At 43.5% G+C, this 15,306-nt stretch overlaps 1 protein-coding gene across 1 annotated transcript in view; it reads right to left on the bottom strand.

Annotated features, from left to right (window-relative positions):
- Nucleotides 1-15,306, bottom strand: part of LOC107096737 (low-density lipoprotein receptor-related protein 5-like) — a 56,350-nt gene that overhangs the window by 11,991 nt on the left and 29,053 nt on the right. The window contains exons 12-18 of the mRNA XM_015393515.1: nt 6,111-6,327; nt 5,886-6,039; nt 4,350-4,485; nt 4,018-4,262; nt 2,048-2,232; nt 1,727-1,875; nt 1,477-1,654 (exon numbers count right to left, since the gene is read on the bottom strand). Of these exons, the coding sequence (XP_015249001.1) occupies nt 1,477-1,654; nt 1,727-1,875; nt 2,048-2,232; nt 4,018-4,262; nt 4,350-4,485; nt 5,886-6,039; nt 6,111-6,327 (1,264 nt within the window). The remainder of the gene's footprint in view (nt 1-1,476; nt 1,655-1,726; nt 1,876-2,047; nt 2,233-4,017; nt 4,263-4,349; nt 4,486-5,885; nt 6,040-6,110; nt 6,328-15,306) is intronic.

The following is a 15,306-nucleotide window of genomic DNA, read 5'->3' as shown; positions in this document are numbered from 1 at the left end:
TTGATCCGTTTCGTCCGTGAGCGTAAGCTCCCAATTTTCGTGTCAAAGTACGGACGAAATCGACGGTTAGAACGTATGAAACACTCCACACGTATCCGTATCCGTCTTTTACGTGAGGTATGAATGGGCCTTAAAGTGGCCTGAGATGACATGATGTGAATTGGCGTTATAGAAATAAACTGAATTGAAAATAAACTAGATGATTATTTTAATAATCAATTAATGCGATTAATTGTTTCAGCTTTAGGCAGGGCTGCAATAAAATTATGTCAGAGACATATAGACGGCTCTATAACACAGTTTATACAGATTATTGACAAAACAAGGTGGATCTGGAAGTAATTTATCCTTGAAAACCATTTAACATCATTTCAGCCGAGCAGCCTAACTTTCAGATGTTCTCCTCTCCAGTCAACATTTTCATTAATTAAGAATTTTAGCCAAAAAGAGAAAGAGATCTGGACAGAAATGTTGGGCTGCTATTATTCTGCACACAACTTTCTGCTACAGATAAATGAACAATCTGTGAAAGTAGTTCTTTTTTTTTACAATAAATGAATGAATTATACATTTCCTGAATCCAACTATTTGTGTTTTATTTTTTTTTTTACATTTGGATGAAGCGAGTGAGTTTTAGCCAGGCGCCTGGAAAGTCCACTCAGAAGAAAGACAAACGGCAAACTTAAATGATTTGATTTGGTGTATTTAACCTTTTACAGATTAGTTGAATACATGCCTCTTACAAAACAACATAGATGCAGTTTGTCAGAAAAGAAAATCATGTGAGGCTGATTTCATCATACCTGCATCTGCAGCTTTATGGTTTTTGGGATGTTTTGGGCAGCAGCGCCCCCTAATGCCTCAAAAATCTACATTTTTCTTGATTTCAGCAGGTAAATGAGAAATTTACCACTGGAATAAGATGATTTATGATTAAAATAAGAAAAAAAACAATTTTTGTGCAGGATAATTGTGCATAATTATCCTCCTACGACGGAGCATTAGGGCCAGGCTAGAGATATTTTTTCTTCTACTTGGAGAATAAAGTCGTAAAATTACCAGAATAAAGTCATAATATTATGAGAAAAAAGTCACAACTAGAATAGTCCTAAAATTAAGAGAAACAAGTTTTATTTTATGACAACTCTTCCCAGAAGCTCTTTCTTCCCTAAAATGAGGAATGTGGAGCATCGTGTGAAGTTATACTTTATAATCTTTATTCTCAAAATGAAAACATTAAAAAAAATGTCCCTAATACTCAGTCGTAGGCAGTGGGACTTTAACTTTTTTTTCTGCCTTTCTGATCATTAAGTTGATCACTGCCCCTCTGTGGTTTTAGCGGGTTCTGCACCTTCATTTGCTTCTATGGGCTCATGCACGGTGCACACAGACCGCCGCAACAACCCAACGCCTTAGTATGTTTCAGACTTAAGAGCTCCTATGACTCCAGCTGCCACTGTGGGGGTCTGTACTCACAGCTGCAGTTTCTCCCATCGTGGTTTAGGGTGTAGTGGAAGGCACAGCGGCACTGGGCGCCGGCAGGAGTGGCCAGGCAGAGGTGGGCACAGTTGCCGTTGTTCTGGGAGCAGTCGTTGGAACCGTCCTGACGGGACGAGTGGAATACCAGGATGTCCAGCATGAGCTCCAGCTGACCCTGAGGAAACACCGTGGCTGTTAGGTCAGCATCTGACGGCTCGTAGAGCGCCACCTGCAGCCGCTTCAGTACCTGCAGCACAACGGTGCGGTTCTGGCCACTGCGCTTGTCGGCCCGCTCGATGCTGCGCTGGTTAAAGTCGGTCCAGTAGATGAAGTCCCTGTACTGGGTGAGTCCAAAGGGGCGAGGAAGGTCGTCTATGATGATCTCCCTCTGGAGGCCTGGAGGAGAAACCAGAAATCAGAACAGCTGTTCAAAGTTCTGCATCCTCTCCTCTGGATCCATCTGTGGATGCTGGATCTGTTCCTCACACAGCAGGAGGACGCCGTGCCTACTTCATGCTGTCAGAAAGGCTCCTTCTTCCTGACTTCTTGTCATCGGTAAAAAACCAACCTTGCATGTTGGTGCTCTCGATCATGTAGGTATCCAGATCGGTCCAGTAGAGCCGATGGTCCAGGTAGTCGATGGTCAGTCCGTTGGCTCGGCCCACTTTATCCACCAGGGTGGTGATGGTGCTGCCGTCCATATAGGCTCTGGCTATGCGGGGACGGCCCCCCCACTCCGTCCAGTACATGTAGCTGTGGAGAGAGCAGCAGCTGTGATAAACATCCCACATCCAATCCTCCCATCATGTTTTATTTAATTATAAGAACTGAACTGATGCATTTGTTTAAAAAAATATCAGCGTATTCATGCATGTATCACCCCAATTCAAACCATGGATCTGGTCAGCTGGTCTCTCAATGCAATTAATCAATTGATCCAAAGACGGATAAGGAGACCCGTCCTGTCCTACCAGGACATATTTCATGGGAAAGACCATGGACTCCTGGAAGGCTTGGAGGATGGTGTGTTTTACAATTTGTTAGTGGAGGATATCATAGATGTATGGATTTTCGGATTTATCATACTCTTTTCTTAGGCCCCGTCCACATGAAGTCAAACCCTGGCCTAAACGCACAAATTTTTCACCAAACCAGCCTCTCATCCACACGAAGCCGGCGTTTCGGGGTCTGTAAACTATCTTTTTTTTATTCAGCCTTCAGAGTGGGAAGATTTTGAAACGCCGTTTTCGCGTTTCCATCTTTACGCTCTAACCGCATTTTTTTTCTTACACGCATGCGTCATAGCGTCGCCTCTAAACACGCATGCGCGACACAGTATCACAACAACAATGGCGCCGTACTGTGTTGAATGGTTGCTGCTCATGCTACTCACCCTGCTGTCGGGCTTACAACAGAATCTTCTTCTTCTGGAATATCTCCAGGAAGAACAGAGCAATATCGACGACATAGTTCAGCACCTGAATTTGACTGAACCACGAAAATGGACCCGCAGGGCAACCATGTATAAATATTAGTGCGCATGCCCAACATTTCGTCGCTTATTTTTGCTTTGGCACCACAGCGCCACTTACAGGCCTGGCATACATTTTGCAGCGTTTTCATGCATTTGTGTGGACGATCACATTTATTTTACGTTTCCGTCTTTACGACAAACGTTCTGGAAAATATTAGCGTTTCGTGTTCGTTTTGACTTCGTGTGGACGGGGCCTTAAATTTGGATTTGGAGGATACCTGATGTATCTACAATTACGGAGGATGTCGGCGGCAATTTAGGAATTGATCAGGCTGTGAATGAGCAAGATCGAGAGCTGAGCCATATGCTGGGTGGGTTGAACTCAAAGGTGAGATGGGATAATATCTTGGATGTGCACGCTCGCTTCAAGGTGGAAAAGCTAAACAAATTTGGAATATTGCATTCACCACGTAGAGCCAGCAAAGACTCAAGGTTGACGGAAAATACCTGTGCAACCTGCTCTCAAAACAATAAGTGTTGTTTTGGATTCGGCCTCCCCCTTATCAAGACTTAAGAGCTCCTATGACTGCCCTGGATGTTATGGCAGAAGGGAGCAGAATTTCCACCCCCACTCCCCTACCCGCAAACACCGCTGGTGTTCAGAACTGAAGTGCTGGGGCCCCTGGTAGCCATAAGAACACGCCAAAGGCAGCGTTCTGTGGCAGGCATGGTCAGTAAATTGTTCCCCCCGTCAGCAGTTTCTTTATACGGTAGGCAGAGAGATAAAAGGACGTGAGGAAGGAGGAATGAAGGAAAGATGTAAGAAGATGAGAATATCAGAGAAAGGACAAAAATGAAGGCAGCTGGAAAAATAAGGATGGAGGAGGAGGAGGAAGCAGTGCGACGCGTTTCAAGAGGATTATTGTGAGTCTTATTCGCCTCCAAGCTTCTGATTCTCACTGAGCCTAATTTGGTCAGAACTTCCATCTGTAACTGGTTTCCACACTGATCTAATGGGACCAGTGACGTCAGGAACTGGGATCAAACACGTGGCGCTGTCCTACCCGTGGGCCGGATCCAGTGCCAGAGATCGAGGGTTATCCAGCAGGCGGGGGTTGTCCAGATCCTTACAGACCAGAACCTGTCGGTGCTGGCCATCTAGCCGCGCCACCTCGATGCGGTTGGTTCCGGTGTCGGCCCAGTAGATGTTTCGGCCCATCCAGTCGATGGCCATTCCTTCAGGGTAGTCCAGTCCGAACTCAATGACGTGCTCCACAGAGCTGCCGTTCATGTACGCCCTGCTGATGGTCTGAAGGACAGATGGGAGGTAAGGGTGAGAAAAGTGCTGCTTCCTGTCTGTGTCAAACAGAACTGGTTCTGGAACCGCCGGGCCTACCTTGGCCTGAACGTCTGTCCAATAGATTCTCCTTTCAGAAACATCGAAGTCCAGAGCGGATGCTTCTTTGACTCCTGTCAGTGGGATGGCCACGTCATTGCTGTTCGTCCCCAATGAGATGCTCCTGATGCTGTCCCTGAGGAGAACAAGGCATGCAGACAGGTCCATTCAGAAACAGCCACCGCTACTGAGGTACTGCTAACAAACCAGCGCTAACTATTCACAACTAACCATCCAATGCTACTGAGGTACTGTTAACCATCTACTGCTAACCATCCCCTGCTAACCTGCTAATGAGCCACTGCTAACCATCCACTGCTAACCTGCTAATGAGCCACTGATAACCACCCACTACTAACCTGCTAATGAGCCCTTGCTAATCCTCCACTGCTAACCATCCACTGTTAACCATCAGCTACTAACCATCCGCTGCTAACCATCCGCCGCTAACCATCCGCCGCTAACCATCCGCCGCTAACCATCCGCCGCTAACCATCCACTACTAACCTGCTAATGAGCAACTGATAACCACCCACTACTAACCTGCTAATGAGCCCTTGCTAATCCTCCACTGCTAACCAGCCACTACTAACCATCAGCTACTAACCATCCGCTGCTAACCATCCGCCGCTAACCATCCGCTGCTAACCACCCACTGCTAACCACTCGCTACTAACCATCTACTGCTAACATCTACTGCTAACCATTGTCTGCTAACCATCGTCTGCTAACCATCTGCTGCTTACAGTCCACTGCTAACACTTACTACTAACCATCCACTGCTAACCATTGTTTGCTAACCACCCGCTGCTAACCATCTACTGCTAACCATCGTTTGCTAACCACCCGCTGCTAACCATCTACTGCTAACCATCGTTTGCTAACCACCCGCTGCTAACCATCTACTGCTAACCATCGTCTGCTTACCGTCCACTGCTAACCATCTACTGCTAACCATCCACTGCTAACCATCTACTGCTAACCATCCACTGCTAACCATCGTCTGCTAACCATCCACTGCTAACCATCGTCTGCTAACCATCTGCTGCTTACCATCCACTGCTAACTTGCTTTTGAGGCACTGCTAATCATCCACTGCTGCTAAGCATCCGCTACTAACCATCCGCTGCTAACTGTCCGCTGGTCTTGTTCTGGGTCAGTCCTGGTCTGGCTCGATCCTTTAGTCGTTTTTGCCTTAGTGAAACCTTAGTATAGAAGTTCCAGGTTTAGTCCTCTAATACCTTCCACTGTGCTGCACACTTCTGGTCAGCTGGCTGATTAACCAACAATGTTTCCCTAATTTAAAACATTTTAGCTGTCTGGAAATACAGACTGTGCGTAAAAACACACTAGCAGCTTTTAAGGTTCCGTTCCAAGCTGTTTAAATAATAAAGTAGTGCAGGGCGTCTGGCAGGAAGAGGTGGATACAGGTCCTTTACTGATCCACATTCCTGCCAAACATTACAGCGATCAGTGCTGCTGATTGGGTGAATTGTCCTCCTGATCGTCTCGTTCATCAACGGCTGATCGTCATACCTGTTGGTGAAGAGCAGGAAGGCTTCAGGAACCACGCAGGTCCGGAGGTCTGAGAGGAGCTCCAGGCCCATGGGGCAGGCGCAACGGACAGCCCCTTGGCACCAGAAGCACAGGTGGCTGCAGCCTCCGTTCTCCTCTGCACAGCCGTTCGTCCCTGGAAACACACACATCCTTCTGACTCCGCCCAATCTTCTCATCCCCTGCCCTAAAATCGGCAGCCCTTACCGAAGGTCTCTGTGACTTTGGTGGCCTTTAAGCCCATTAGATCTGGCAGCTGGTCAACGATGATCTCCCGCACCGCCGTGGCTTTGTGGACCCTCTCAATGCTGCGGCTCTGCCAGTCGGTCCAGTAGATGTACTCGCCCAGCAGAGTAAAACCAAAGATGTGGGGCAGCTTGTCCTCCAGCAGAGTCTGCCTGTTGCTGCCGTCCACGTTGATCACCTGAGACAGACAGAGAGAGAAACCACACATTTAAAGATTATCGCATCCCAGGGAAGAAACTACAGGAAGCTTTGACAAAAAATAGGAGTGATTGTTTAAAAATAATTTATTAATAAAGATGATAAAAGGTAAAGTCTTGGTGGTGTCATAGTTTTATCTCTGAGTTGGTCTTATTTTTTATTTTTGTGTTCTAGTTATTTTTGATTATATTTTAGTTCTTCGATATTTCTTGTTTGCCCTCTGCTGCCCTCTTGTGTCAGTCTCCTTTCCCTAGCTCCCTTCTAGACGCCTCTGTTCACACCTGCTCCCAACCTGCTAATTAGCCTGGCCTTTGTTTGTCTCTCCCATTTATTCTCCTCCTGTTCAGTCACTCTTTGCTGGTTTGTCGTCGTTTCTTTGCCTCCTTGCTGTGAGTAATCCTGGTTCTCACTTTTTGTGGATTTTGTAAATTTATGTTTTTGCTTCTGTTGAACCCTTTTGGATAATAAATCTTTAAGTAACCTCTTTCAGCTTCAGTCTGCATTTGGGTCCACCTGTCAAACCGCCACCCTACTCTGACAGGTGGACTATTACATTATTAATATTACAATCCATAACAACACATTGAGGCCGATATGTAATTTCAAAGCATAAGAAGTAAAAAAAAATTAAAGAATTGTAGAATGTAAAATTGTAGAGTGTAAAAAGAAACCAGGGAGATTTTTGTCTAAAGGAAAGTCATGAAATATAATCTGTTTTCAGGATATAATCTGAGAAAGTGTTTGTTTATCAGGTATGGATAAGGTGTATTGATTTTATGGATTTGTTTCTAATCCAGATCTTTTATATGGGAATGTGACACATTCTGAACTTTAAATCATAACATGTGAAATATGTAATTTGTTTCAAGCTGCTGTAAACGTTTTACAAACCGTCTCATTACAGTTTTTCTAAAAGTTTTATTTTATTCCTCCTTCCAGCTGTGCTTTATAGAAACAGAAAATCTAGATAGAAAACTGATGAGATCAGTTCACTTCAGCGGGGTCCAAATAAAGAAAATCATTAAACAGTAAAGGTCCGGAGACATTTTTAATTAAAATCTGTTACTTTAAACAGAATTAAAAACTGAAATAAAATGAGGTTTTTATGCAATCAAACATTTTTCCATTTTAAAATCTAAAGTGCTTTTTGAAGTAGAGAACAGCAATCGTTCAGTTTGGTTTATAGACAATTTCCTGATTCCCATATTTTATCAAACACCTGAACTGAGCGTTTGTTATTTTTCAGCTGGTTGTGAGTTTAGAGAATGGGTGAACAGAGGGCAAAGCAAAAAGAAAACGCGACGACAAGGAAGGATTGGAAATGCAGGGCAAAAAAGGGAATGAAATAAGGACTCTCTGCAAACAAGGAAATAACACAATTATAACCAAAATTCCTGAATGTGACGAGCGCCGCCATGTTGGTTTGCTTGTTCATTTCTAGAGAGCAATAGTAGCATAGATCGCCCCTAGGGGACGAGGAACCGTGCTAGCGTGGTGTGGAAACGGTCGTAAGGAACCGAGCTCGGCGTGGATGGGTTTTCAGAGGGGAATGGAAATGGGCTTTAGACTTTGACAACTTTTAATGTCATTCTGTACACGCAGAGTGTATACAAAACGAAATGTCATTTAGTAGAGTAAATTAACATTTCCATTCCATAAAGTGCAGCAGTGATCAAATGTAAACAGTGTGGGGAAAAAAAACATGGTGCAAAAAAGGCATTGATGTTCAGAGCATTAATATTTATGATGCAAATATGCAGTATTTTTTGGTTTGGTGTTATCAGTGTGATGCAGAGTCTGTGACATGATTTAGAGTTTCTCAACAGTTCAGCAGTGTGATGGCGGCGGGGAAGAAGCTGTTGCAGAACCTGCTGGGCCTGCATTGAATGCTGTGAAGCCTCTTCCCAGAGGGCAGCAGAGAGAACAGTCCATGGTGGGGGGGTGAGGGGTCATTGTTGATGTTACGGGCTCGTGTTGCCGTACGGAGCTTGTAGAAGACTTTCACATTTTTGCGGCTCCAGACAGATTTGTTTTTTTGGTCCAATAAGGGTTGCCGACCCCTGGTCTAAAAGAGCCTGATCCTTCTCCACCCCAAGCCCTTACCCAAGCTTTCCTCCCCAGTTTACCGACCTGCCAACACACAGCCATAAACTTACTGATCTCAGAGCAGTGGTGAGCAACAAACAGCTGCGTAAAGATTGATTCCAGTTGCTCAGGTGTGCAGAGAACCGACCTGTGGAGCAATTAGGCTGTACAGAGCGGCTGAAACCTGACGGCAGCCTTCCACTGTGTCTGATCAGAGGAGCGGCTACAGATAGAAACCCCGCCCCTCTAGCGGAGGAAGTAGAAAATGCTCTGATCATGCCTAGTCTCTCCCAGACTTTCCCACATCCAGCCTTCCCTTAATGAGGTCATCAAGTGTTCACGGCCTCGCAGAGCGCCGCTCGCTCCAGGATAAGCTCCAAACCAAAACACGCATGCAAATGGAGTTAATGTTGTGATGGGCAGCTGTGGACTCGGCTTTATGTTTAGTGAATGCTTATTTAAATATCCATTCAGAGGCGATGGGTGAGCAAACCGGAAAAAAAACAACAGTCACTTTGATGGACCTCTGAACCGAAGGGGTTCCTGACCCTTCCACAAAAAAACCATTCATTTCTCTACGGGACTGAATTAGACATGGCCGCCTGAGAGAAAAGGCGAGAGAGGGTCTCCCTTTTCACTTCCTCTCCTCCTCTCTAAGTCATTCTTTCTCTCTTCTGGCTTCTTCAAGCAGAATTAGGCGCTGGCAGAGTAATTTTTTTTTACTGATTCAGTTGTGTTAGTGAGAAAGCTGCTTTTTTGATGGATGCCAGTGAAAAAACCCACAAAAGGTCTCATCAGAGGGATGACCAGCCTGCATGGAGATCCTCTAATCAAATTTAGAAACTTTGGGGGTGGATGCCCGGGCAGCTACTGGCTTATTCCTGGTGGCTCGGGCCCCTGGGGCCCAGGGCCGGATCCACTTCGGGGTGGCTGGCTGTCAGCGGAGCCCGCGGACTCGTCCCCGCAGCTCCAGGGGGCTCCGGCATTGTGGTGGCTGGGGGATTTCCTCGGGCCTGTCTCTACTCCTCCCTTGATGGGGGGACGGACTTCCTGGGTTGGCCCCTCCTGGGCGCCTTTGCTCTCGGAGTTCCTTTGGGCGTCTTGGTGCTCTGGGGGGGGGGCATCTTGTTCCAGGTACTTAGTGATTCACTTCCACAAAGAAAGCCATTATTCTTATCTTCAGGTAACAGAATACATGTCAGATTAAATAATACTACTTATACTTCAGCAATAGCGATTATCTCCCTTTTATCTCCTCTTTCTTTCATCTTTTCTCTTTTTTCTGTTTTCCTTTCCTGTTCTACTAACATTGCAGTGTCTATATCATCTGTAAAACTCCCTGCATAATTATAATAAAGCTATTTATATGCATTAATCAAGCGGAACACTATGGCGATAGCCGTACTGCTCCACTTGTGAAAGTAAAATATTTTGGGCTCTTTGGCATCAAGACAATTATGCTTATTGCCACATCGCCAGTCATTATTTTCTTAAAATAAGTTAATTTGTTCATGGATTGAGGAGCTAATAGAAACATTTTTCCAATAGATCAAGACAATTTAGATTTGAAATACTTACTTATTTCTAGAGTGTTATTCCAGTGAAGAAACACAGTGTAAAAACTATATACAAATAAGTCAACAAGTGTATTTACCCTTAATTTAACTTAAATGTAACTTCCTTAATTCAAGACAAAATGTACTTATTTTAAGAAAAACAGACTTATTTAGATTTACAGTTTTTGTAGTGTGCTGAGAACATTTCACATGTGCACTGGAACATGTGAAATCTGGAAATAAGTAAAAATTTCTTAAATTAAGTGTATTTCCCCTTAATTTGAGTAGGAAAATAAGATGATCTGCCAATGGAATGAGGAGTTTTACTTTTAAAATAAAATAAATAGATAATGTACACTTGAAATAAGTGCAATTATGTTTTCTAATTTTAAGTGTAAATTGTCTTGTTCCATTGACAAAATGTCCTCTTTTACTCCTCAATCCAAGAACAAATGCACTTATTTTATTCATTTTCAGAAAAAATGACTAATCTAGATTTCTATTTTTTCCAGTGTGATTTATAACGCACAGAAAACCTGACAATCCTTCTGGTTCTGAGGATTTCCTGAAAATGTTCTGTTAAATGCATCCAATAATAAACTGTTAATGATTTAATTCATTTAATGTGTGAAATCGTGTTAAACATACACTGCAAAAAATAGAAATCTAAATAGGTAAGTCATTTTTTTCCTAAAATAAGTAATTTTTTTCTTGAATGTCATTTTTTTCTTGAATTGAGAAGGTCAGTGAGACACTTTGCCAATGGAACGAGACAATTTACATTAAAAATAAGAAATAAATATTGTTGTATTTCAAGTGCATATTATCTAATAATCTTATTTCAAAGTAAACATACTCATTCCATTAGCCGATCATCTTATTTACCTGCTCAAATTAAGGGTAAATATACTTAATTTAAGAATTTTTAAATTATTACTAGATTGTTTTTGCAGTGTTTGACCAATCATCGTGTTGTTAAAACGCTAAACGGGTGTTTATGTGACACTCGGGCCTAATTCTGCTCTGAGCCTCGTTTCCAGGTCAGATTTAATTATTTGCTTCTTGTCCAACAATATAACAATGAAAACATCAAACCTAAAAATAAAGAGCAGCAGCAGTGAGCAAAGGCGTTTCCATCAGGGCTAAACACTCACTGACTACTAATCTATTATCCCGACATTTTAAAAACATGATTAATTAGGTTCATATTATTGTTCAACCTTTTTTTCCTTTGTGAAACATTGGGACAGCAGCGGAGTTTTCCTATGAAGTGAGAGTGAAGCATGAACCCCGAGGAAGGAGAGGAAATTCCAGCGTGCACACTTCCCTCTCTCCACCTCCAACACAAACACGTCCACCGCCATATGGCTCCGTGGAGCCGCTGAATAGAGCTACACATTCCCAATTTGCATAACCACAACAAAGCTGGGGCTCTGTGCATGTGTGAGTGTGTGAAGGAGAGAAAGCAACCCGTCAGCCAGAGAACCCACACACATGTTCTGTTTCTAAAGGAAGGCAGCCTGCTCCATCGCTTTATGAGCCCCACTTCAAGAGGCCGGCGGTGGGGGGGGGGCATTCCAACGGGGTCGATATCATCCCCTCCCCTCGCTTTCAGTCACTAAACTGTTTCTCCTTATTCAGTCTGCAGCATTTTGACGGCACTCAGACTCACCTCTAACTCACTTCCATTCATTTCAACCTTTTCTACAAACTAAGCAAAGGTGTTAAAAGTATTAATATTTATTACTCAAGTATAAATCTCACTGTTTAAAAACACTTTTGTAGAAGTTAGAGGATCAACTTAACTTTTTACTCCAGTGAAAGGTACCATTTTTAAAACTACTAGTATAAAAGTAAAAGTAATGCAGGAAAAAAAGTCCGCTCATATTCAGAATTGAACCTTCTGAAAGTTCTTTAAATATGAAATTATTCCATCCTGTTCAATAAATGATTGGTGTTTTTAATTCAGAGTAATTTTCATGTGAATGTGCTTTACTGGAGGCGTCCATGTTTGTCAAAGAACACTACTGCCACCTACTGGTTTGTGACGTCACGGTGCAGTATCGGCTGTTGATCAAGTCCCAGTGCTGTATCTGGTGTTTGTCACAACGCGCTATTATCCAAGTCATCTTGAAAACATTCTTCTTCCAAATGTTGGCTACATATTACGTGTTTTTTCTCTGGACAGAAGTTCGATGGCAAATCCTCCCTCTTCAAGTTGGCAATCCAACGATCAACCCGTCCGTGGAGGATCAGGAATCAGAAAGGTGAAATAACTCTTTTTTTCACTTTTACCCGATGTATTCCAACATCCAGCTGCCATGCACGTGGGCATTGTCAGTTTCACTATAGCTCTGGTGAATTTCAATGGTGAAGTCCTCTGGAAATCTTCAATAATTGTTGTTGATAGCAGATGTGTCTAGTAGTTCCCATTGATTTAGCTTGTAAAGCGGGGAGAATGGCGCTAGGCTTATCGCACCGTGATGTCACTGCTGGAAGATGGCAGGAGGGAGGGGTTACTATATTTATTGCGAACATATTTGCTTTTAGGTATAAATAATGACCCATTGCTTATTCCTTGCTGGTCAAACTTTTCCTTTAAAACATCGGATCGTGATCAGAGGCGTAAAATGCTGATTGGGACATCCCCAGAATTGTATTTAAACTGTTGAAATTTGCATCAATACCTTCAATTTATTCATAATTATTTATCTGTGCACAATAAGCCTAAAATAATCCTTTAATTCCCATGTTAAGGCAGTGTTACAGTAGCCTCGTGAGACCATCCTGATCTCGCGAGCTTTCAAGGTTTCACTCGCAGATCAGTCTGGAGACTCTCCGTTAAAGAAAATTTGGAGCCGTTCACCAAACGAACGTCCAGTCAGTCAATTCTCCCGAGTGGTTCCCGACTTTACACGAGTGAATAAAGTGAATGTGATTGGTCGATTATCAAGGGGGCGGGATTGTTGTGGCGGAAGGTTTGCAAGCATGTTTAATTGTGGCCGGTTTGTCGGAAGCATCATGCTAACCAGTTGGCATCTTAGCGCTAGTAGGTTCCCAATGGGAAATTCCATTGGGACCAAGTAGCACTAAATTGGTGACTTAGAAACGACACTGTTAAGGAACGCTATGGACAGAGGAAACATGCAAGAGGAGGAGAGTTTAGTGTCGGAGGTCGTGGATGAGTCTCCTCCGTCATCCATTTTTTATTTAGAGGAGGAAAGCGGGGACGGAGATGTTGTGGAAGAGGACGCCAGGGCGGCAGAAGCTTGGTAGAAGGCTTCCAGCCGTACATGTTTGAGCCCTTGCCTCGCAACGCTGCCAGTTCTGTTAGCTCTACGCCTGCTGAAGACACAGACGTCCATCCCCGTGAACACTGGGACGGAACTCAATGGGAAAGGAAGGCTACGTTCACACTGCAGCCTGAAGTGACCCAAATCCGATTTTTTCGGAGTCATCCAACCTGAACGTCATTAATACCTGACAAAGGTCACTATTCACTATACTATGGCTATGCAGAAGCAGCAAGAAAAACAACAACAATGGCAGATGATGATGATGATGTGGAGAGCAGGATTTATGTTTAACCATATTGAAAAGATTGAGTTTTTATGGTTGGAAAAGATCACTAGATGCGCGCTAGTACTACCATCCATGTTTACTTCTGTAAAAATGGAGCATGCTGGCCTGTGACGTCATTGCGTCCTCTACTGCGCATGCGGGACACTTGCGTTGTTTGACTGCAGTTCACACAGGAGATCACATCCAAGTCACATATATTTGGAAATGTGAACAGCAACGCAAAAAAAAATCGAATTTCACAAAGAAATCGGAATTGAGCATCAAGGCCTGCAATGTGAAAGTAGCCGAAATGATTCTTATTTCTTATTTCAACCGTTGCGTATATTAGCTGTGACATATGAATCAAGATGCTATAACCAAAAAAATTTGACAGATGACCGTTGATATATGATTGGCCAAATTTAGGTGTTCAGGCGGACGTAGAACTAACTGGCCTGCAGAAGATAACGAAAAAAAACAAACACTGATTTTAAGACAAGATTTTCTTTTTAAATAGAAATTTTCAAACTTTTGGGACAATATGGTCTGATAAAGAGAACATTTATATACATGTTTAAGCCTGAATAATTCGACATTTAAATATGACTTCCCTAAAACTTTAAACTTGGTGATTCTGGAGAGACTCTTGATGAATAAAAGGGCGCTTTGTTCCTAATTTTTATCTGGCGTATGAAACCAGCCGTGGTTTTTATGGCCTGAACTGAATAGGTTCTGAAATATTGGAAATAATTGTCCTGACAACGGAACAGGATGAGTTATTTAATGGTGAGATCCTCCAGCAGGACGGTGAAGGAGGCTCCAACTCACAGAATCACCCAGAAGAGTCAGAGAATGAAAATATCTTCCCCTCTATCAGCTGCTCAATTCAACCAGATAAAAAAAACGGGGCTAAAATGTGGGAAAAAGGGGCTTTGAAGTGGGTCCTTTTCACCCTGACAGTCAGTGGGAGGAAGGGAGGGACGGAGCAGCCGCCCCTTTTCAATTGGTAAGCATTCAGCCAGAAACTTGGCTATTCACTGTTTTGTTGCTCTCTTCTGCCTTCCTCCCTCTGCTGCTATGCACCGAGCAAACGCTAACATCCAAACACAGCACGGCCAGAATCTGGCTGAACCGGGGAAAAATGGAAAAAAAAAAAAACCATACAGGGGCAAAAAAAAGGCAGGAACAACTGAGTAAAGGACAGAAAAACACAGCGAGGTCCTCCAGGAGAGGAGACGGTGCGCCAGCTAGAGTTATTGGGGAGGGGGGTTAAAAAACCTCCCCCCCTCAGTTTATTGTGCTCTCCTTCCCTATAGTTAAAAATCCCACTAACATCTGGCTTTTTAGGGCTGTGGGAAAGTGTTCAGTTGGCATCTTTTCCCGCTGTAGCTGCAGGTATTAATGCTCCTAACGTCGTTCCTTCACCGTTACCTCCACGCACGCAACTGTGTGAGAAAGAAGCAGCAGTAGACGTATACCGTCCAATTAATGCATCTAAATAAAAAAAAGAGAAGAAGAAGCTGACAGCTTGTTCCCATCCTGGGACAGAATCTGGATCGGATGGATGTTTTCACCTCCAGAGGTGCTGCTTCAGTCGTCTGTCTCTGTTCACCAATAAAAAAGGACCTGCTGCTTTACAGGAGCTGACAAAGACTGAATAAATGTACCTAAATCATCTTTAGTAGAAAAAAAAGTTTAAAGCTCATCTTCAGTTTGTTTTCTCAATGACAGGAAACAAACATCAGACAGTTGCTGTT

Source organism: Cyprinodon variegatus, unplaced genomic scaffold, assembly GCF_000732505.1.
Source record: "Cyprinodon variegatus isolate N-32 unplaced genomic scaffold, C_variegatus-1.0 Scaffold646, whole genome shotgun sequence".
Lineage (NCBI taxonomy): Eukaryota > Metazoa > Chordata > Actinopteri > Cyprinodontiformes > Cyprinodontidae > Cyprinodon > Cyprinodon variegatus.
The sequence above is the reverse complement of the archived record's forward strand: the minus strand, read 5'-3'. Positions and strand labels throughout refer to the sequence as shown.